A 26,015-nucleotide genomic window follows, 5' to 3' on the forward strand; every position below is an offset into this window, starting at 1 on the left:
TTATGTGAGTAAAGGTGTATTTCATTGGTAGAAGATCAAAGTAGAAAATACAAATCAAGCAATCGATATTTACATTCAATTTAAAGTTGATAACAATGCTAAAAAGAAAATAGCGTTTTAACAGAAATAATGTTTATACATTATGTAAATGAGACAACAAAGTATAGTACCTTTGGTTACTTGGATATTCAATGAAAACAAAAATCAACTAATAAACTGTCATTTAACTGGTCAATTATAATTAGTTGATCATGTGTCAAATAATATTATTAACATCTGAATTATCTTAACACATTCAATAATTCACCTCAAAGCCCTTCCATAACTCTTTGACGCCTATTTGTAATATTTGTGCTTTACCAGTACCAGTAAATATTTTTAAAACACGCCACGTCTCATATCAGAAAAATGTGTACTACAATCCAAGTCTCATGCACCGTCAACATTGTATAAAAATAAATTATTTTTATAATAATAATAATATATCATATTTTCAGGTCGGGAACATCCTAGGATATGATAATAAAGATTGATCACAACTTCTCTCTTCTTCTTCATCATCTCTAGTTTTTCTTTTCAATAAACCTGTCAAAAGAGAATATGGAACATGAATTTAAGACTTCACTGATTTTCGATAGATTTTATCCTAACAAGATTCATCCACAGCTGCAAGTTCATAAAAATTTTAATCAAAAACTTGTTTTCTCTAATATGTTTGCCGAACATGGATGACACCAATATACAAGAACATATGCATATAAAAAGTCAGTGAGTTAAATTAGCTGTCTTACGACCATTTTTGCATCGAAAAGTTATTAAGTCCAGAGCAATTTCAAGGACTGGGCCCCATATGCTTGGAATGAAAATAAATTTAAAAGCATCAAACTGATTTGTGGTTCCATTCTTCCATTCCCATACTCACCCATTTGGGATGATATCTGTCCATTTTGCAAACTGAGTCGAGCTCTATAAATTGGTTCATATTCCTGTAAAAAAGAAATAGTATGTTAGTAAAGTTTTTAATCTGAAGAGAGAGAGAGAAATCAAATTCACACAATACAGCTACCTGAAGGCCTTTCAAAAGTAGTTTGTGCATAAGGGTGCTTTAGCTGAAGTCTTCAGCTGAAGAACATGGAGAAAACCCTTGAAGTTTAGCGGTGGACACATTAGCCAAATTTTATTCGGCCGAATGGGTGGACACACTAGGCAAATATAATTCGGCCAAATATATCAAAAATATATCAAACATGTTTGATCCGGGCGAATCATTCCACCGAATGACAGTGGACACAGTAGGCGAATTTCGACGCCGATTCTTTCGGCTTAAAGATTCGGCCGAATCATTTGGCTAGGGTGTTCTGCCACATACTAGCATTGGATGAAATGAAATGCACCGACAGGTGTAGCACCATGGGTCTTTTGTCAGACGTGGAGAGCGGGTGTTGTCGGAAACTGGTCGCCACCTCTTACGTACGACCCATGTATCTTTTCTTACTACATATTTCTGTAGCCTTGTGATCGTCTAGAATTTGTCTCTAGCTGTCTTTACGTCTGCTTCACGTTGTGTATTTACTTCTTACAGTTTCTTAAGACGTTTGTCTTACCAGGAATAACAATGCAACAGTTTGCTTCTACATTTTATATATATATATATATATATATAGCTGAATACAGGTATACAAGCATAGCACAAATTACAATACTAGCTAAAACTATTTCTCCACCCTAGCGAGCCTCGCGGCTGTCTAGGAACTCAGATGGAACCTCTCTGGAATCTAATGGAAGTCTGACTTAAAAGTTTACTATAGATATCTTATATAGCACTCAGTATATCATGCACAGAAAGCCTGTTCATGGCCCTGAACCTGTGCAATTAACAATATGATTGGTTAATTAAGCCAAATGATGCAATTAGAATAATTCCACTCACATGTAATCTGGTGGTAAATTATTGACACCTGTTTTGGCTAGATAGCTCTTTTTTATATAACAATATGTCATTTATACCATAAGTTGATTTAGTACACACTACATATGTGAATATGTTTGAAATTACTAAGTTGCCAAAGATATTAATTAATGAAATATAAAGTCATCTTATTTCTCTATTCCTTGTCTATAAATTTAAAAACAATGTCGCAATGACGATAGTGCTACACAGGGCAAACAAAGACGGCATACATCATACAATGTGCCATGAGGAAATTTTGCTATGGCCTACTCTTATTTTGAATACTGACTGTCATGGGTTCTTTTACATGTCCTCCAATGTGTACACATTATCAAAACCACAACACTAGGGCAGGGCCGGGTATATAAGATACAAAAATATAATGTGCTATCGTCTAATTTCTAACTTCTATTGATGTAACTTGTAACTTCTTTATTTCTTCAGTGTAAATTTTAATTCTATTTCATCTTATTTCTATTATTTAGACGAAAAATGTCTTCTTCATTGGATCTTGAGAGAAGAGAAATGGGGTTTAACACCACTATACATAAACTAGGTCATTTCGGGACTAACATATGGTTCAATTTTATTTCAATAATTCGATTGCAGGTAGGGGTCAAACGGTGGGAGGAAACCGGAGAACTCGCAGAAAACCCACGAGGTTGCACAGGCGACCCTACTCCTTGTCACGTACAACCGGGGATTCGATGCTGAGATTGAAAAAAACACCGAACATGATATGGTTGTCAAATACTATTTCAAATATAAGCAAAACAACATTTTTTCATTTTTTGAAGACAAGTGAAGGATTTGGTGAATTTTATTTGATTTTTTTACAGTTACGCCAATATTAATATTTATATACTGTTGATCCGTATTCTATTACTGCTCTAACAAAAATGTCACTTTATAATGATAAACTTTTTCTTGAAACGGTTCAATGATATAAATTTAGAAATCCCACGTGGGGATGAAACAGCCTTTAAATTAAAGGAGACCTGGTTAATCTGTTCATGTGGATAGCGACAAAGTTTTTATTTCCGATTCCTTCATTATACCAATCTAACTAACTTTATGGTAGTTTTTTTCCAACAATATTTTATTCCAGTTGCATAAAGCAATACGGAATTTCATAGATAGTGGTGTTCTTGACGAAATTAAACCAAAATGAAATGGGGTTTATTGTCCTTTTTTTCTACACCAATGAAGACGGACTTACACCATACATTGTGCTATGGGAGAAATTTAGCCTGGACAGTGGCGCCACGGTGCACTTGTTTTAAAAAAAAAATGAACGAACAAATGCTGTTTAGCTTATATTTGAAACAGTATTTGCAAACCATATCCCGTTTGATGTTGTTTTCAATTTTAACACTCGGCCAAACCATTCAACCTGATGAAGAGCGAGTTGTTGAGGTCATAATGATGGTTGCTAGGTAGAAGTATCAGTAGACATTTTTCATCTTAATAATAGAAATAACATGATACAGAATTAAAATTTACACTGAACAAATAATAGGTGCAATCGAATTACTGAAATAAAATTGAACCATATGTTAGTCCCCAAATGACTCTCTCTCTCTCTCTCTCTCTCTCTCTTTCCTCTCTCTCTCTCTAAATTCGTTTATGTTCATGCTAAACCTGTTAAGCATCAACGAAGAAGACGTTTTTCGTCTAAATAATAGAAATAAGATGAAACAGAATTAAAATTTACACTGAACAAATAAAGAAGTTGGATTATACATTATCTTAATTTAGAAATTACATGATTAGAAGTTAGAAATTACATGAATAGAAATTAGAGATAGCATGTTACAACACTTCACTGACTCAATGACATCTTTTACATTAGACCATTCCCCCAGCCCCCATTAGAATTAAAGGGATAATTGCACCTGCATTAATATTGTATTAAGCTGTTTAAAATGAAGTATCTTACAAGAAATATATGTTGTCTTTGCGAACAAATATAGTTTTCTTGTTAATCTGAATATATTTTTGCATGAATGCCTATGTATTTAGGATCTTGACTATTGAACAAATAAACCTTTAAAGAAACAAATTAATCACTAGTGTAATGAAATAGACTTGGCTGTCATCGTATTACAATATATAGTCTTATTATCTAATCTAGATTGTTTATGTACACAAATTGATGAATTAGAATAACACAGCTCCTTGGTGAATAAAATATTGTACATGATCTCATAGGGATCCTACATTTCTTCACCAAACACACTGGCAAGATACGCCCACATTTTGCAAAAGATGGATAAAGAACAAGCTAAAAACAAAAGCGATTTTTCGTACAATCAGGGGCCATAATCCAGAAAGATATGGTCTGAAATGTGCAAATATCAAAAGGGATTGAGATTATTGGGACATAAACATATATTTTAAGTTTAATGAAAATCGGATAAAAGTTGTGATAACTTTTACATAATTTGCATACAGACACCAGCCATTTTGTCGTAGATTTTCGTTTCGATTTTCCTGAAATTCAAATTCAGTCTTCTCATTATGGTGGAATGGTCATATTTAAACATTTTTTAACATCGGGAAAAAAATTGTGACCTCTAAAGAATCCACAAGCTAAAAAACACGATTTTTCGTACAATCAAGGGCCATAATCCACGAAGTGAAGGTCTCATATGCGCAAATAGCTAAAGCAACCAAGATCTTTTGAACACAAGTATATATTTCAAGTTTCATCAAAATCTGATCACAATTTTGACTTCTAGAGGGTACAAGAAGCTGCCATTTTGTCAGGTGGTTTTGGTACGGTTGTCACGAAATTGGAACTCAACCGTCATTAGGGTGTAACGGTGATAAATCTAAATGTTTTTTAAAATTGGATAAAAATTGTGACCTCTGGCTGGCCCACAAGCTAAAAGCGTGATTTTTCATACAATCAGGGGCCATAATCCAGGGCGTTATTGTCTGATATGCGCAAATATCAAAAATGAACCACAATCTTTGGATTAAAAACATACATTTCAAGTTCCATCAAAATCAGATAAAAATTGTGACCTCTAGAGGGTCCACAACCTTGATACACCATATGTTTACACTTTTTGCGTACAAAGGGCCATTTTGTCTGGCAGTTTCAGTCTGATTTTCACGAAATTCAAACTCAACCGACATTATGTCGGTGATATATTTGAACGTTATTTTAAATCGTATAATAATAATTGTGACCTCTAGAGGGATCACAAGCTAAAAACGCGATTATTTGTACAATCAGGAGCCCATAATTCAGAAAGTTATGAATATGATCCAATATGCGTGAATATCAAAAGGAACCAAGATCTTTGGGTTGTAAACAAGAATTTCAAGTTTCATCAAAATCAGATGAAAATTGTGACCTCTAGAGTGTCCACCAGTTAAAAACATGATTTTTTGTACAATCAGGGGCCAGAGGCGACGGCATAATACATCCACTTGAAAATGTGAGCATATAAAAATGAAAGAGTCAGGGTAGTCAATTAATATTTTGTATTACGTTAGTCAAGCCTTTAATGCCATTCTAACAAGCCAACAGTGAGGCTGATGTTCCCCGCCGAAACCCCAAAATAAATAGATGACACATATTAATTAATCGCACATTTATTTTAATCACTAAGTATCATCAATCTCTATCAGATAGAATCAAGATTATCTTGTCCCAAACCATCGACAAATGAAATCGATTAGCTTTGATTAGCTTCAGCTCGAAATGTTAATCATTGAACTCAGTCAAGACATTCACCTAATGAAGATCTACATCAAGTTTAAACATTCACCTAATAGACACCTACGCCAAGTTTGAACATTCTACCTCAATTAGAAGGAGAGTTATTGTGTTCCAAAGTCTCGACCAATCAAATTGCTTACCCTCAGCAAAAAATGTTCATTATCGAACTTAGTCAAGGTATTGATGTAATAAAGCTATACACCAAGTGTCCTCACTCTCACTTAATTAGAACTAAAGTTATCGTGTTCCAAAGCATCAACCAATCAAACTGCTTATCTCTGCTTACCATAAGCAGAAAATTCTCATCTTCGAACTCCATCAAGGCATTCACCTAATTGACACCTATGCCAAGTGTGAACATTCGAACTCAATTAGAATGAGAGTTATTGTGTTCCAAAGTCTCAACCAATGAAATTGTTTATCGCTCTGCTTACCCTGAGCAGAAAATGCTCATTGTCGAACTTAGTCAAGGTATTGATGTAATAAAACTATACACCAAGTTTCATCACTCTCACTTTATTAGAACTAAGTTATCGTGTCCCAAAGCATCAACCAATCAAATTGCTTATCTCTGCTTACCCTCAGCAGAAACTGCTCATCTTCAAACTCCATCAAGGCATTGACCTAATAAACACCTACACCAAGTTTGAACATTCTAGCTCAATTAGAAGGTGAGTTATTGTCTTCCAAAGTCTCGCCCAATCAAATTGCTTATCGCTCTGCTTACCCTGAGCAGAAAATGCTCATTATCGAACTTAGTCGGGGTATTGATGTAATGAAACTATACACCAAGTTTCATCACTCTCACTTAATTAGAACTAAAGTTATTGTGTCCTAAAGCATCAACCAATCAAATTGCTTATCACTTACCCTAAGCCGAAAATGCTCATCTTCGAACTCCATCAAGGCATTGACCTAATAAACACCTACACCAAGTTTGAACATTCTAGCTCAATTAGAAAGAGAGTTATTGTGCCCCAAAAAGTGTGACGGACAGACAGACAGACAGACGGACGGACCAACAGACGGACAAACCCATTTAAGGTATTTTTTTTTTGACAATAAAAAGTGAGCTTCAGATGAAACAGTCTTCAAAAGAGAACGAAATAATTTGAATGATTATGAAGGAGATTTTACTCTATCACTATATTGTGATCGAAATAAGATGCACACCCTATTTTGTAATATAAATTATGGTATCCAGCCAGGAAACGAAACACATGTCCACAGCAACTAAGTTGTTCGAGCAGGCACTAAGGTTAAGGCATTGTAAATCTTTCGGTAATTAAGCCAATGAAATACACCCCAACAGCAACTATGTTATCCGAGCAGCTCTTAAAGGTTATCTATATACTGCACGATATCATTGGCCCATTGACATAATAAAGACCAATGTTTGTACTGTAATTATCAAAAATAGTTATAAATTCATCACAATAATCAAAACAAAGATCATCCATATAAAGCACACTGGGTGCCAACTTTAGTTGCTAGAAAGATCACAAGATTCTACAAAGTAAGCAAGGGTAACTACTTTAGACGTAATTAACACATATTGTTGAAATCTGATAGGCTTCTTTGTTTCGATAATTTGAACAATGCATCAGAGCTGACAAGTTTTGTTGCTTGAGTGTTCAAAAGATTCTGCAAAAATTAACAAAGTCCACAGTAGAAGTAATTATTACTTAGAAAGTCAGTAGACTTCTGCATTTCACTAATCTGAATAATGCCTAACTTTCAAACAGAGCGGATAATAACTTTAGTCCAAAGACATTCAAAATATTCTATAATGTGATCAAAATAACTCTGGGAGCTATTATCAGAAATGGCTGAAATCACAACAATGTCAAATGTAAACAATTTTTAAAAACAATATCAAATGTAAACAATTTTTAAAAACAATGTCAAATTTAAACAATTTTTAAAAACAATGTCAAATGTAAACAAGGTTTAAATGATGGGATGATAAATGTAGACTGTCGAGTGCTCACAATAAATTGTCGACGATGGATGGACAGGGGTGATGAAAATATACAATCATACTTACAATTAATTGCTGAGCAAATCCTTCATTAGGGTTAATACAAAATCTTTTCTGCTGTACAAACAAAAAAGCTTTTCTGTAAAATGAATAAAATAGAGCTCAAAAAACCATACTAATTGTCAGTAATTGCCTGTAGGTGTCTGAATGATGTTAAGACTAATTTCTTTCCACAACCGTCTAGGCCTGGTATCTAACTTACATTTTTTGTTTTAAATACCATAAAAACAAGCCAACAGGGAAGCTGATGTCCCCCACCGAAATCCCAAAATAAATAGATTAGATGACACATATTAATTAATCGCACATTTATTTTTTCAAAGTATCAAGTAATCAAACTGATTATCAACTATACACTAAGTTTCATCATTCTCTATCAGATAGAATCAAATTCAAAGTTATCTTATCCCAAAGCATCGACCAATGAAATTGCTTAGCTCTAGCTGGAAATGTTAATAATGAACATCTACATCAAGTTTAAACATTCTACCTCAATTAAAAGCAGAGTTGTTATGTTCCAAAGTCTTGACCAATCAAATTGCTTATTGTTCCTTAGTCAAGGTAATGATGTGATGAAATTATACTCGGAGTTTCATAATTCTTAACTTATTTATAACCAAAGTTATCATGCCCCAAAGCATCAACCAATCAGATTGCTTATCTCTGCTTACCCTAAGCAGACAATGTTTATTACCGAACTCAATCAAGGCATTCACCTAATGAACGCCTACACCAAGTTTGAACATTCTACCTCAATTGACCAATCAAATTGCTTATCGCTCTGCTTACCCTGAGCAGAAAATGCTCATTATCGAACTTAGTCAAGGTATTCATGCATACATGCCAACATGAGGAGATTGAAAATCAGAATGCCTTGTATTAAGGGTAGAGCGAGGACCGCAGGTCCAAGTTCGATCGGTGCAAAGCACCGTGAGCGCTGGAGGCTTGAAGGGCGTGGGGGTTGGGGCTCGTCTAAGGGCCCCAAGAAAATTTTGAGAAATTAGCACCTATTTAAAGCAGCTGGTGATTTAGGTCCATGCATCTGAGTTTTTTTTACCTATTTAAATACGAAAGTATGCATTTACATGTAGGCATGACCTAAATTTGTTAAGTGAAGATTTTTCGTAAGAGGGTTTTAGGTTTGAGCAGCTCAAGTGTTTTTAGGTTCAAAATGTTTTTTAATGTCCGTAATACCACCGTAAGCAACACATCAATCACCCCTACAGACTAAACAAAATGCGAATTCGTCGCCTCTACGCAAGGACATAATGGTTCCTGGAAATTCTTTGCTGTAAGTTTCCCGGTATTTCTGTCTGACATTTGTTTTGGAAGCCATTTTATTTGTCTTGACTACCGACACAGAAGTAGAAGTCGTAAATTATTTATACTGGGTTTTATTTATAATTGTAATCTGGTTTTTTCACACATGGAAAACAGCTTGAAAACATTTTTTATCAAGTCAGAAGGAAATATGGCTAAGGAAGAAGCAACAACGTTACTAGCAACTAACGGTAAACCCGCCGTGTACTGTACGAGTGTATGCGAGAATGGCTCCGCATAGCAAATAATATCCGCGAAGTATGCAAATGAGGCACGGCCTATGACGAAATAACCACATGACATTTCAATCTCGATTAGTCCAGACATATTAGCTTATTCCATTTTATATTAATAATAATCGAGAAAACTGGAGACATGTTTGTGGCTATTTCCGTCGTTTTACCGCGAATTATGCAAATTAGACACGGCAAATGACGGAAATAACCACATGACATTTTGATCTTGATTAGTCCAGACATAATAGCTTATTCCATTTTATATTAATAATAATAAGGACAACATGACACATGTTCTCGACTATTTTCGTTGTTTTACGGACTCATATTACGATAAACAGTATCGCCATCAGATTCACAACAAACAGCGAGAATGCGGAGACAGTCGTCAATGTAAAAATAAAACGAGGGGGATTTTATCAATCAAAAAGGTCAGGAATGAAATATAATAAATTTCTTCCAACAAATTTTAAAAAACGGAATTATAAAGAGTAAAATCCAGGGTACGAAATAACACGCGAACGGTCGTTCAGGTTACGCATCGGTTACCATGACCTGGAAACACGCGAACGGACTTCCGTTCTCGACCACCGAGCTATAATTTATAAACTAAAGGTTTCAGTTAAAATATTCCTTCCACTACTACATTAAAACATTTTACAATTATAAATAAATGCCTGAAAGATCGTTAAGTTCGCACCTGTCATTTTGTCGGTAGCAAATCAACTCGCGGACCCATCATACCTGGCAACGACATACTCATTTGCCTCTTTAGCGAACGAAAGCGCCAGATCAATCAACTGATTTCTATTGTTTTTATTTCTTAAATTAATGGTGATTGAGTAATAAAAATAAAACACCCAATGAAAAGGAATGTTATATTCGCAAATTATCAAATAAAAAACATACTTTTCAACAATGGATCTTCCGGTATTTACGTAATAGGTCAGAGGTGAAAATTCACACCGTGTCAATGACTTTGGCATTATTCCAATATTTTCACGTTGTCACTCACGGCTAATAATTTTATGACATGGAAAGTGAAATGGAATCAGATTTTTTATGATTTACTGCCAGGCATATCGTAGAACATGATAATGTCGAAGAAATCAACTATTTGTTATTTTTGGGGGACGTTATGAATGATGCGAAGCAGCCGAGATCAAGCGTGTCGGCCGCCATATCTTGGATACGTTTCCAGACAGACGATACCACAAAACTTACGGATAATAATTCTAGAGTTTGGAAAGCTAAATTGAATCAAAACTTTTAGGATTTAATACAAGCTACATAGAGGAATATTACATTGCCGAAGATTTCAACTATATATTTTTATTTTCGATGCTATGAAGCAAAGAAGACGACAATTCCCACCATATATCCAACAAAGGCAGAAATGTCACATAGCGATGAAGTGACGGTCATTTGGGGCGATATTTCTTTCTAAAAGTTATATATTTATATTTACTTTGAACACTGTTCTTTTTTTTAAAATAAAATCTTAGGAGATACATGTTCACGTTTATTATGACAGAGAAAAGTCATAATTTTAGTGGAACTGACTTTTCAATATTATTTATAGTAATATACCGGTAATTGTTAGTTTGTACAATTGAATTTTATATCATTGGAAAGAACACGACAATCTGTACATTTTTGTATAAAATTTTTTTTTATTTAGTTATTTGCAATTTTGTAGAGAGTTTTAGGATTAACAATAATCCACTAATTCGCTTAGGGATATGGGCCCTGCTGATTTAATAAGCTTAGGGGTAGCTGGCTAATCTTTTAATTGGCCCCAAATCCCCCTAGGCTAATTCAAGGGTCGGCTCTAAACAAATATGGCATCGTAACCTATAGGTTACCAGTTCAAATTTGATGCAGATTAGCGTAACCTATTTTGAGGTTACCATATAAGAGGCTTATTTCATACCCTGAAATCGGAATTCAGAATTAGACTCAGAAAATCGGAATGATTCCGACAAAATCGGAATAGTTGGCATGTATGTACATGTAATAAAACTATACACCAAATTTCATCACTCTCACTTAATTAGAACTAAAGTTATCGTGTCCCAAAAAGTGTGACGGACAAACGGACAGACAGACTACTGATTTGTACACAAGATCTCAACATCTAGCCTCACAATAAAAGTTTTTAGATTCAGAGGTGAAGGAAAATATTTCAAAACAAGAGGCAATTTTAGATATTTTTCACACTTATCATTAATAAACCTGGACAGATTTGATCTGTTAAACAATAATCAAACACACATATTTTGAAAGTTTGAAGGATAAATAAAACAATTTACCTGTAGCTAATTCCAAATTTCTCCATGACATAAGCAATCACTAATGAGGCACTAAAAGAATATAAATACTAATTGTATTTTTATCAAAATCATTCATTAATTTCTTTGAAAATAAACTTGTGATTTAAAGATTAGATAAAGAGCTGGCAGTTCTCACTACAATAGTTAACCAGCAGTTGCCAGGCAAGATACCCCCACATTTTGCAAGAGATGGATAGAGAACAAGTTAAAAAAAATATAAGATTTTTTGCACAATCAGGGGCTATAATCCAGGAAGTTATGGTCTGAAATGAGCGAATATCTAAATGGACTGACATATTTGGGGATTCAAAGATATATTTTAAGTTTAATTAAAATTGGATAAAAATTGTGACTTCTAGAAAGTCCACAACCTTAGTATTACATATCTTTATACTATTTGCGTACAGGGAGCGGCCATTTTGTCAGGCAGTTTCAGTCCGATTTTCGAACTCAACTGTCATTAGGGTGTAACGGTGATATATTTAAACACTTTTTAAAATCGGATAAAAATCGTGAATTCTAGAGGATCCATAAGGTAAAAACATGATTTTTCGTACAATCAGGGGCCATAATCCAGGAAGTTACGGTCCGATATGGGCAAATATCTCAAGGAACCAAGATCTTTGGATTGTAATCATACATTTTCCAGTTTCATCAAAAAAGGATAAAAATTGTGACTTCCAGAGTGTCCACAACCTTGGTATTACATACTTTTACACTAATTGCATACAAGGAGCGACCATTTTGTAAGGCAGTTTGAGTGAGATTTTTTACGAAATTTGAACTCAACCTTCATTGATGTGTAATGGTGACATATTTAAACGTTTTTTAAAATTAAATATAAATTGTGACTTCTAGTGGGTCCACGAGCAAAAACTGTGATTTTTCAAACAATCAGGGGCCATAATCCAGGAAGTTAAATTCGGATATGCACGATTAGTGAAACGAACCAAAAATCTTTGTGATATAAACATAAATTTAAAGTTTCATCAAAACGGATCAAAATTGCAGCCTCTAGAGGGTCTACAACCTTGAAATACATTATTTACACTATGTCGCCGTTTTTACGGTGTAACGGTGACATATTGGAATGTTTTTTTTAAATCGGATAATAATTGTAACCTCTAGAGGGACCACAAGCTAAAATTATAGGTTGCCAGCAGCTATATCGTCCAGGCAGTCAACAAGAGTTGTCGCATATTTTTACTTTTTTTGGTAATGAAACATTTATAATACATTAAAATCTGATTAAGAGTAACAACTCATTAAGTAATTATCAGAAAAATGTTTAGTATACAAAACTTTTAACATCATGGATTTAGCTGTTCAAGTTATAAAGATTCATTGAAAATCAATATACCTGTTCATCTCAAGACCTTAAACACTGTGTATAAATTTAAAGTCAATCGGATATTAACTTTAGCCTCTAGAGCGTCCACAAGATTTTTCAAAGTGATCAAGGGCCATAACTCTAGCAAAAATTATCGAAAATCGCTGAAATTCAATAGGCTTCTTCGTCTCATGACCTTAAACACTGTGTATAAATTTAAAGTCAATTGGATATTAACTTTGACCTCTAGAGCGTCCACAAGATTTTTCAAAGTGATAAAGGGTCATAACTCTGGCAGTAATTATCGGAAATCGCTGAAATTCAATAGGCTTCTTCGTCTCATGACCTTAAACACTTGAAGTGATCAAGGGCCATAACTCTGGCAGTAATTATCGAAAATTGTTGAAAATCAATAGGCTTCTTCGTCTCATGACCTTAAACACTGTGTAAAAATTTAAAGTCAATCGGATATTAACTTTAGCCTATAGAGCTTGTGGACGCCGGACTGACAGGCGGGGGCGACAACAATATACGACCACATTTCAATGTGGCGTATAAACACATTTTTTCGAACAATCAAGGGCCATAATTCAGGTAGTTACGATCCAATATGCACAAATATCGAAAGGAACCAACATCTTTACGTTATAAACATGCATTTCAAGTTTCATCAAAATCAGATGAAAATTGTGACCTCTAGAATGACCACAAGCTAAAAACGTGATTTTTCGTACAATCAGGGGCCATAATCATGAAGTTTCAACCCGATACATACCAATATTGAAAGGAACCAAGATCTTTTGGAGATAAACCTACATTTCAAGTTTTGTCAAAATCGGATAAGAATTGTGACGTGTAGAGCGTCCACAGACAAATTGTTGACGAACGGACGGAGGTCCAGGCGGACAAGGGCGACGACAATATACGTCCATATGAAAATGTGGGTGTATAAAAACTAGATAATGTAAAGGGCATTTGCTAAAAATTTCAGTCAAATTGATCCACTCTGAACAAAGTTAAATCTGCCTATTGCAGGTCTTTCTTTAGGCCTGAAATGTTTAAATCTAAATTATTAATTAGACATTAATTAACTTATTCAGACCATAATCAACTCTCGATGTCATTGCTAGCCTGCAATGTTTATTGGATTAGGCTTCGATTTGCTGTTCGACTTCCATTCATGATTTAATCAAGAGATGGATAATCAAGACTATGTTTTTTATCGTACCGACTTTAGTAATGATGATCGAAGCTAGGCCGAAAATTCAATCGCTAAAATCTTGGTTCAGAGTGGATCAATTTGACTGAAATTTTCCGCAAATTCCCTTTACATTATCTAGTTTTTAACTATTATAGTGAGAACTGCCAGTTCTTTATCTAATCTCCCATAATGTATCTTTAATGATCTCATTTAATACAAAATTCGACACCCTCTATATATCTTCTAACTAACCTTAACTTTTCAACCTACAGGAGTCAACATTCACGACGGCACCTGCAGCAATTGCTTTAGGATTTAACGAAATTGCCGTAGAAAATAAATTGTGACTGCAGCATTTTTAGCCGTGGTAATTTATTTAAGAATATCATGACGGCAATTTGCCGATTTTGACACTGAAATCGCCGTTGTATACCTGCGTAATCCATGGCATGATCGAAAGTAGGAATTTATTGTTTTGTTTCTTTCCTGAGTTCTCGCGACTGCATTTATCTATCGAGTTAGATCTCGAACCACACTGCTAAAAATAGATCATACGGTTACTCAGATAGTTGGAAGTCAAATAGCAGTCAATTTTATAAAAATAAATTTCACACCATCGACGCATGTTTTCATCTGTTTGACACAAGTTTATAGCATTATGAAGTATTCATATCTAAATAAATAAACCACGTATCCCCCAAGCCACCTGACATAATTCTACCGTAACATCACATGCTGGTGGCTAGAATGGAAATGTACACGGCTCATTGTCTGGTGTATTTAATCATTTAAGAAGATCAAAACAATTTCCAGAAATAAAGGCTATGAATAATTTACTGGAAAATTTGACCAAATCAAACAATTAGGTCGGGAAATTGTGTCATATAATTTATTTTTTAGTGTAAATATAGACGGGATATGAGAAAGGAATTCCAGGGGGCATTACATGTCCACCGCACAAGGTACATGTAATATAAAGTCATGCACAGGTGTGAAGTCGTCTTTTGATAATAAGTTTATTACAGATATTTTAGAATCAGAATTCAACATCTCAACGGTGAAGTATTTATTTAAAATACAAGTTTGGTATCATGATACTTATATTTGGTGGAATTGTGGATACGGATTATGGAATTGCACGAATCTTCGTGTTGCTGAGCCAAAGCAGATTCTCGGTCTTGCAAGAATTTTTAGGCCTTCTGATTTCGAAGAAATAAAACGGATTCATATTACGATTATTCATAATCTTTAGCAATCAAAGTTTCCCAGTTTAAAAATGCTGTAGTGACGAAAGTAAATTAACAGTTTTGCCTTAGCGTACATAAAAGCTGCCATAATGAAGAAGGAATTTCTGTGGCATTTTTTGGAAAAATGCTTTCGTTCCAATTTCACGAACCTATCCCTAAAACTCATAAAACAAGGTCATTACACTTCATTTTCTCTATGACTATGTGCAGACACAATACAGGTTCTAGTGTGAAAATAAAGACAAAATAAAAATTGGTAGATTAATTTGTATTATACCAACCTCCTAGAAATGCCTGCATTTCCATGAACAAGTATTTTACCACACTGATTAAAACAATCATCTATAAATTCTCTAACCTATATAATATACAATCATAACAAACTAAGGTTATAATAACAACAAACATTACAATTTTCACATAATTCTAAATAATCATAAAATATTGTTGCAACAGGGAGAATCAACATAACTAGATCAATTTGAGATTAACGTATCATACATCTTTATCTCAATAAGTGCTCTTCAGGTAATATCAAATTCCCAGCTTACATAGAAGACAAAATTCAGAATTATTATCTGCAGCTCATGATAATAGTCCACTTACTCTTGGAAAATGATGAATAATATTTTCTGTTACGTGGTCAGCAATATCCAATACTAAATAACTGAAAGGAAATAAATGTTAGCTTAAATAATCATGACAAATTATTGAAATTATGCTGTTGAGTAATAATAAATTATTAAAGTCACTGAAACAGCATTGTCGCAAAGAAAGGCACATACCCGATACATGGAATTTAACATAGTAATTTACACACTAAAATCATACTTTTATCCACCTTATATACGTCCAAACCAGCTCATTGTCTACGAACTATTAAACAAACGTAAGAATAGTATCTCAACATACCAATGGTAGACAGATTAAATTCTTTACAAAAATTCTGCAAATATTGAACCTTCTTCCCCCCAGAGAAACAGAACTTTGTAACTTTTACCTGAAATGATCTGGAAAATTTGGACGGACAAAATGGGCTTCAATATTTTGTCTGATACACACTATATGTGTGATGCCTTTGTTGACCAGATTATCTAACTGAAATAGAAAGCATAAAATTACAAAATTGTTTTCATAGATTACTGAAATGAGCTAACAGTGAGGATAAGATCCCTTGCCTTTATCTCCCATAACTACATGTAGCTGACACTTTTATGCACATTTATCTTTTTCTAAAGCTTCTAGAAACCTGAGCAGAAGTTACTCATTATCCACATAAGTAAAGGTATTGATGTATTGAGTTATCATGTTCCAAAGCATCGACAAATCAAATTGCTTATCTCTGCTTAGTCAAAGCAGAAAATGATCATCATGTAACACAGACAAGATATTCACCTAATGAATATAAACACAAAGTTTGAACATTCTACCTCAGTTAGAAGCAGAGTTAATATGTTCTAAATATGCTCAACCGATCAAAATCAAGTAGCCATAAACTATTACTAAAACTACTAAAAGACAACCTTTGTTTTTAATGCAGCACTATATGGTCCTAAAAATAAACCTGGGATTATTTCCTAAAAAACAAGAAAAATATCACATGATTACAAAATGAACTATCAAAGTAAAACTAAACAATTATTTTATACATAACACTTAAACTGATCCGAAAATAAAGACATGACCATTCACTAATACTATGGTGTGTATTCTAAATGTCAAAACATGAATGAGAGATATTATCAAATATATGGCTAAAATCAAAAATTAATTCCCCTTTTTTTTAAAGAAAATATTTCCCAGTATGAACTTATGAACTTGGAACTTGGGAAGAAAGCTGTTATTTCATCAGAAGCTGTAGTTAAACACATCATTCCTATAATTTTATTTTTTTATGTTGTTACATTAATTATTAGAATAATTGTAACCAATTACGAAGACATGAAAAGGCTCTTACATCTTTAGATACAAAACAGTTTAATCTTATTCTTGCCATAGGAGAGAGAGGGAGAGAGAGAGAGAGAGAGAGAGAGAGAGTAATGGTGGTTTAAGGTCCACCACGCAAACTGAGTCATTTTGGGACTAACATATGGTTCAATTTCATTTCAATAATTCGCTTGCGCGTAGGGGTCTTTAGCAGTGGGAGGAAACCGTAGGACCCAGAGAAAACCCACGAGGTGGGAAAGGCAACCCTACTCCTTGTCACGTACAACCGGGGAATACAGCACGTATGTGCTAGCCATTCAGCCATCCAACCCCCCTGCCATAGAAGGTCTGAATGTTTCATTAACAGATCTGCATAATACATACCTGCATGTCTCTTCTCATTGTATATGCCCAGTCCTGAAACATAAAATAGAATCATATGGACCTATACAAGAGCAGAACAGAATATATATATAGCAAGAAGGCAGCCATCCGGGAAATTTTGGACAGGGAGGAGGACCAACTCAAAGAGGGTAATTTCCTGTATGTCAATCAGCTTTACTTAACAACAAATGAAAATTGTTTTATCATGCAGCGTAACTTTTAATTGCATTGTCTTTATGAAATACCATGATATTGCTAGGGACCTTTTTATCAACCAATCTGTTTATTTGCGCAGGGATACACTCTCTTGAACCATTGAATAACCTGAGCGGTATTCAGTGGTCATGGAGTTCTATCTATGTATTCGGTCAGTATATTACTATGTGACCAGTGGTATTTTAGTAGTATTGCCATTGGGTACTGGTAACATCAGCTAAGTCTTCCTATCCATATAATATTATTATTTAGCTTAAAGTAGCTAAGTCTCTAACTCAATATCATCCAAAGTTGAAAACACGAATTATTTGTCAATTCAAATCAACATCAGGTAGGCTTCTGATATCCAATATTTAAGACAAAATAAACATTTTACCATTGCCAGCCATTGGTACATGAATCGTGTACCATAGTGCGTTTCAGCGTCATTTGTAACAAGTGACCAGGAGGAACAAGGCTAGACATATTCAACAACTCATGTCAAACGGTGACGCCATATCTTATCTGGAGAGCATGCACAATAGACTGGAATAACCAGACGCTAGAAATTGGCATTCGGTTGAGACTTTCGAAAGTGGTTGTCAAATTAGGCTGGTCACAACTGACAATTTAAATAAATCAGACTCATTTGCAATAAATTTTTAAAAGGCTTTATCATTTGACAGCAGCTGTATGGACAATATCATGTCCAAGAATGTTTTGAGGTGATTACAAGCTAGTGCTTACTGACAACAAACATGCACTAGTGACTAGAGATGTTTGGTAGCACTAGCTTAATCACTTTTTTTTTTTTAGAAATTTCCTTCAGTTGTTAAGGTTGAACATTCACTGAAGTCTATGTTCATCTTAAAAGAGCTAATTTCTGGATGGTGGGGACCTTATCGCCTATATAACAGACACCCGAATTTTTTTTTCAAGCATTTCTGCATTCTTTTACTCTCTCTTGGCGCAATCATACCCTATTCCCACCACATCGTTTCCAAAAAAACAAAATAAAGTTATTTCACTATTTTAGTCTACTGAGTGATAAAGTACCGTAGATTGTTCATTAGATTCTGGAATTGGTGGGTACGTTATGGAATCCATGTATTGAACTTGTTGGATCATTTTTCAATGAAAAGTGTATCAGAATTCAGTCTAGGTTTGAACAGAATTTTTTCTTCTCCAACAATCAGTTTCGTTTGCCATCTTTGTTTTGTGACTTGTGGTAAAAGTCTACAAGACACTTTCGTCTGGATAGCTAAGTAATACACACAGAATCGTGACGTACACGATAAGACAAAGAGAATCAATCGGTTGCCCGCGTTAATTATTATTAAATGCAAATCCACGCATGCATATTTTTAAATAAATCACGCAATCAATATAAAGTACCACAATCTAAGTTTGATTTCAAATCAAGTTGCATTCAAGAAAATAAAACTTAAAATAGGTATATATTTCAGACATATGTAAACCATTGATACGATGGAGATGATTTGGTTACGAGTTGGTTATCTTGATTGAGAAAGTGACGAATGAACTTTTGTCGAATTGACTTTTCCTCATCAATTTCTACGTTTTACACACGGAAGTGCTTTTCACTCCCTCAAAATAAAACATAATCAGTGTTATTCATCGAATAAGTCCTTTATTTATTTGATAAAAAGCGGCTTCTTGATGTAAGAATAGGTGATAAACAGTTTTTCAGTAAAATGTAAGTTGCTTATGAAATATACCATATTTCACTTACCAAATCAAAGCAGGGATTTTTATAAGTAAAAATTCCTTCATCAAAGTGAAAGTATAAGTAATGCAGGTTCAACTGGTTAACATTGAAAATTGAGGCTTTGGCCAGTAAGGCTATTCTGTTGCTGCTCGTAGTTCACCAGACTTTTTCCAATGGCAACTGCGCCATGATAGGAACTAGGGCGTGTGTATGTGAGTTAGTTGTATTTTACATCCGCTTCCACCGAGGTGATATCGCAGGTCACAATAACATGTTATGTTACTGTATACATGGTGCAGTATTTTACAATGTGATTAGTGAAAAAAGGATTAAAGAATTATTAGATATTTATATATATGTACAGAAGACAGTAAAAGACGGGACGATAAAGGTTTTATGACAAGTGCAAAATGAAATAAGTGCAAGTGTGGATAGACATACATTATATTGACGGACACACAAAACGAATATTGGACAAAACAGAGATGAACGCGGACAAACATTTAGACATAGTATGTACACATATATATATATAAGTCGTTTCTGTCAGTCAGGTCGATTTGTCCGGTTGAATGGCAGGGCGGTGCACACAGGGCTGTCGGTTTTGCCAAATTTGATTAGCAAATTTAAAAATTGATTAGCAGTTTTTCAGTTTCAACATAAAACACCTAAATAACAAGATATTACTTTAGTTCATAACAAATATGATTAGATTCCATTCTTACTAATCTTAGATTTTTTTAGGACTGCCACAAGTACTTGTGACAGTTTGTGAATGTGATGTAGACATTTAGTTAGGTCTTATGTCTGAAGCCAATTCTTAACAGTGACTTCCGAAGCCCCAATCATTTTAATTGTTATTTTTTGTACGTTAGAAATCTTCATAAGAAAAGAATTTCGTCTGCTTTTAATCGTGTATTGCTTTTTTTGTTCAATCGGGCGCACCTCGATTGACTAGACACACGTGATATTTTACGGGAATTTTTACTTTGATTTATCATTTTACAATACGTTAACATTTATTTTTTTATATTTTATTTACAATACGTAGAGGATACACTGGATTTATTTCTTTTAAAATGTCATATAATTACTTGATGTCTCGCAACGTGAGTGGTACTACTTGATTCCCTGTTTCCGGTTTAATAGTCCCTATTCATAGAGTTATGTCCCTGTATTATATAGTACCGTATAATGAATTGTGTCTGGGTAGTTCGAGAAGAAAATGTCACACGGAGAATTCAGTTTTGTTTATAAAATTTTATTCAACATTTTATACTCGTTGAAATTGTTGAGAAAGCTTTCTAGTCTTCAAATGTGGATTATCCTTGTGTCAATATCCAAAATGACAGGCATATTAATGATTCGCAGTTACTGCGAATCAAAAACTTTAGATTTTAATTTTTGATTAGCAACGGACAAAATATGTATCGCAAATTGCGCTGCGATACTGGTTGTCGGCAGCCCTGGGTGCACATCTTCCTTGGGATTTGTTGGTGAGTGTGGGGCCTGGGCCATTCTTCCTTCCATTTCATCTTCTAGTCCGGTATGGTGGTAGGTTTCATCTTTGCTTCTTGTTCTTTCCTTTTATTATTGGTTCTCAGAAGGAAGAATCCAGCACCTGAAAAGAAAGAGGAGAGAGAAAGAGGTTATCTGATCTTACAACTATTCTGGTTTTGTTTGGTCTAGTAAGGATTCGGGGAGGGGGGAGGGAGAGAGAGAGAAAAAAAAAAATACAATCAATGTTTATTTATTTTGAATAAGATAAAAATAGAAATAGAGATAAAGTAAAATATAACTGAGAAAAATAATCGAGATAAAAAAAAATGATAATATTTGGACAGGGTGTGTTACGTTTCCCTCTGTGGGGACATTCTTACGTTTTAACCCTGTCAAGTTGTTTTAGTAGTGCAAGGCGGTTGGCTTTTCTCTCTAGGAGACATTTTTGCGCCTCACCTTGCTATGTGTTTTTTTTAAATTGATTAGTTCATTTGTTTAATTTGGTTTAGTGGAGCTAGGTGGTAGGCGTTACCCTCTAGGGGACATTTTTGCGCGCCGCCTTGCTGTTGGTTGGTTACCTAGCTTTTGTTTTCGTTTATCATTATATGAATTTTTCCATACCTATACTTTTTATGAAGTCCCAGATAAACTGGGAGGTCCAGTATCTGTCATCTGGGTGTGGGGAAAGCAGAGAATTGAGACAAAAGGTTCTGCCCCTCTTTGTTGGATTGTCAATCATTGATTGTCGTCTGTTTGTTAACTGATTGCAATCTATTAGTAAGTGAGAGGTGGTTGCGATACGTCCACACGGGCATTTGATTGGTGTATAGGTGTAGTCTTTGACTACCTCTATTGTTTTGAGCCTCGTGATGAGCTTGCATATTTTGATTAAGTGACCAGAAAAAACGAGACTAGACATATTTGCACAACTTATGTCAAACGGTGACGCCATATTTTATCTGGAGAGCATGCGAAATAGACTGGAATAACCAGACGCTAGAAATTGCCATTCGGTTGAGACTCATGCCGTATTTCGCTGGACATAACTGATTTGAAATTTGAGTCAAAACGAAAACAATTGAATGTAAATCAGTTTATATACAATCAGATTACATTATTATATGTGTTGCGACCCATTTGAGTCAATTTCTAGGTCCCAAATATTAGTGATTTGACTCCTTTAAACTTTCATTAATGCATAGTCTTCCTGGTATAATCTGACAATAGTAAAATACAGAATCGAAGAGATAAATTAAATGTCAATACCGGTAGATCAGTTATGTAATTTGGCTATCCTTTTCATTATCATTTATATCAAGTTTATTCTCTAATAAACTGATAATAGAAAAAAAGGAATTACAGGGTTTAATATCTCCTTATATAAGCTTATACAGTGTCAAAGTAAAAAGTGTAAAAATATATATTAAAATTTAGTTAAATAATATTAGAATATTAACATGTTAAATCACATGTGCATTGATATCAACATTATAGGCCTATCACTATGTAAATTTTGTAATTGTCAAAACAATTCTTTGACTTCATCTGGTATAGTCTACATTTGTCATTGAATCCATAAGAGGTTAACGTGATTGTGATCGATTAAAAGCTAAACCGTTTTAAACGTAAAACTCTGGAAATAGAATCGTTGAATATCCGCAGTTTCTAGAAGCAGGACAGAAAATGTCATACACTTCGATTTTGAAACTATTTGTTTCTATTTCAACTCTAGTGCAGTGAATGAGTCATTATTCAGTATGTGGAAAATTGGTTCTTACTGACTGAACCACTAGGACTGGCAATTAAAATTTAGACCTATTATTCCTTTAATACCTGTGAGATTTATGGTACCACTTGCATTCTGCATTTATTGTCATTGTAAGAACTACTATTGTAAGGTGAAAACTAATGTTGGCCATTTTAGGTTACATGTAGCATTAACAGGCACATCTAGAAATGCTCCAGTAAATAAAGCGTTGAATCATTTATTGGACAGACTGTAGCTGAAGTCTATCTATCTAGTGTGATTAATTTTAATATAATTTAATTTATCTTTTTTGTTTTCAGGAATCGACCTATCTTGATTAAACCAATGTCTGAATTGAACAGTTTTCAGTTGCTTTATATTCTTTTTTGTTTTGAATTGTTCCATCTTGTGCCTTGTCAAGTTTTATGGCATTCGTACGAGGATTTAGTTGGTGCTGAGAATTACTCTTATTTCCGTATAACACAACCCGGTAATCATCGACTGGAGGTGGTTTCAGTTACGGGCGATGCAGATATATATGTGTCACAGACCATGTCTGATAAAATACCACATCCATCCTATGTAGACTATGATTTAAAATCAGCAACATGTGGTATAGACACCATTGATATACCCCGGTCGTTTAATCGTCCGGTGGAGGTCAGTGTATATGGTCATCCTAATTACCACAATACAACATTCATATTTAATATTTATTACCTTAGCAATGATGAAACAGATGAGTATGAGGAGTTTGTAAAAAAATATCATACTTATGAAAATCTTAATACAAATAGTGAGATCCCCCAATCTGAGAAACATTATAATTCCAATAAAAGAAAAGTACAAGATGATGATGATGATGACAGTGAATCACCATGGATGACTTTGTTGATTGGTATTTTAAAAATAATTTTGGATATCTTATTTTAGATGTGATAGATGCCTTCATTTTTCCATGTTAAGCTGAAGTGAAATACAACATACATTTACAAGATACCTCAATATTTTAAATTTTTTTTGAGAAAATGAATTGGCCTGACATATAAATGGTAACTGGAAAATGTATGTGGTAGTAATATTTGAAGCTTGCCTGATATAAAGTTTGTGATAGCTGTACTTTGCTTGAGTGGTATTTAGTGTTTTGTGTGTTTAAAGGGTTAAACTGTCAATGTTGTTCTATCAGACATCCCTCTTTATAAAAGATATGAATCTAGAAATTTACTGTTAATAAAATAATGTTTGCTTAAATTTACAGATTGTAATTATTATGTTACTGTTTATAAAAGAACAATATATATATTCTGATACAAATGCTGGTGATTGTTATTGCTGTAATCATATAGTTCAGGAGAAATTATGAGATCAAATTTGTTTAAATGTTGGGACTGTCGACACCAAATCTGTGGGCTCATCCAACTTTTCTTGTGAATTCACTGCAGACTATAATTGTTAGAATACTTGTATTTTTAAATTTGCTGGGATTGTTCATTTGGTCTAAAGGATAAACTCTAGTGAAATTCCAAGTTTTACGATCCAACCAACAGTGATGAAATTGTTTATTGGGCCGTAAGGTAAAACCGTGTTGAATTTCAAAGTTTAGGGTGGTCAATTTCAAACACGTTTCTGGACACAATGTTTTTACAAGCTTGGGACAGAGTTCATAATATATTTTTATCCTTGCTCTATGGGATTTTTTTAATATTTTTGATATGGCATGGAGGACTTTGCTGCTAGTGTGCGCATTGGGTGCCTAAAAAACATTTTCATTAACAAGCAAAACAAATGCCTTTATTTCAGATATTAGAAATTAAGGAAGAAATGCAAGATAAATGAATAAGTCATATTTTATTAGGATAAAAGATATTAGGATATTTTAAGTCCAGTAGGCTATAAGATCTTGTGGTATATAATCATTGTATATAGCCTGTTTCTGTGTGATTAACCCTTTGTGTACCAGTAATTTATTTTGTGATAATGAGAGTCTACCTTAAAGATACATTATGGAAGATTAGATAAAGAGCTGACGGTTCTCACTATAATAGTTAAAAACTAAATAATGTAAAGGGAATTTGCTGAAAATTTCAATCAAATTGATCCACCCATAACCAAGTATTTAGCGATTGAATATGGGCTAGCCTCGATCACCATTACTAAAGTCGGTAGATAAAAAATATAGTCTCGATTATCCATTTTTTGATTTAATCAGAAGCAGCAGACCGGGTTCTAATCCAGTAAATATCGCAGGCTAACGATGCCATCGTGGGTTGATTATGGTCTGGATAGGTTAAGCTCTTGCATAATGTATGTTTAACTACATGTGTATATTTGAGTACATTTTGCAAGGGAAAATATGTGAATCACTATGTGTAGGGCCCTGTTAGGCTATCTGAGTACATTTTGCAAGTGGGCAAAATACATAATTGACTTACGGTGTGTACTTTTATCATAAAATACAGAATGTATTAGGTTGTGACCATTATTAAGTTACATATTAAAAATATAGTCTGTACATAAAATATTTTTTTCACAAATTCTGGAATAATCAATTTCCCATAAGCTTTAATTTAATTGGTATTATGAAAACATTTCACACTTCCATAATTTGAACTTGTCTATTTTAAATTATCTTTTGGCTCACATATAGAAAGGCGGCTCACTACATGACATGTTGAAGATAATTCTTAATAATTATGTAAATTTATATTTCAATAATTCAGTGGTATTTAGTAACTACAGAATACAATCACTGTTTATTACTGGGCAAGGTTTCTGCATCCCTCGATAATAAACAGTAATTATATTTCAATAAAATTGTGTCCAGTGCAGGGGCGGATTGGGCCATCGGGCGATAGCCCGAAGGGCCAGTCGGACAAAAAATGAAAAAAAATAATTTTGTTCAATTCGTCTAAAAAAACCTTTTCTGCTGAATATTATATGGGGGCGGGGGTGTGTGGGGTGTATTGGACCGGCCATGGAGCGATGATGATCATGTTGTATGTGGCCGGTGGCTTTAACGGGCCGCCACGCCATCACTGGAATCTGGATTGGGCTGGTATAATAGACTTTCTGGGCCGGGTGTGCTGGGTGTGGGCCGGAATTCGGAATCCTGCAATGGGGATTCCGAATTTCATCCGAAAAT

At 34.2% G+C, this 26,015-nt stretch overlaps 1 protein-coding gene across 1 annotated transcript; it reads right to left on the bottom strand.

Annotated features, from left to right (window-relative positions):
- LOC126820258 (serine/threonine/tyrosine-interacting protein A) lies at positions 1-19,157 on the bottom strand. Its single transcript, XM_050548095.2, has 10 exons — positions 18,954-19,157; positions 17,703-17,735; positions 16,916-16,969; positions 16,393-16,490; positions 15,999-16,059; positions 15,674-15,750; positions 11,594-11,644; positions 7,732-7,804; positions 923-986; positions 1-585 (listed from the first exon to the last, which is right to left on the bottom strand). Exons 1-10 carry the CDS (start codon positions 19,023-19,025, stop codon positions 494-496), a joined length of 675 nt encoding a protein of 224 aa, XP_050404052.1. The 5' UTR covers positions 19,026-19,157; the 3' UTR covers positions 1-493.
- Between the last annotated feature and the right edge of the window lie 6,858 nt (positions 19,158-26,015).

This window comes from Patella vulgata, chromosome 5 (genome assembly GCF_932274485.2).
Source record: "Patella vulgata chromosome 5, xgPatVulg1.2, whole genome shotgun sequence".
Lineage (NCBI taxonomy): Eukaryota > Metazoa > Mollusca > Gastropoda > Patellidae > Patella > Patella vulgata.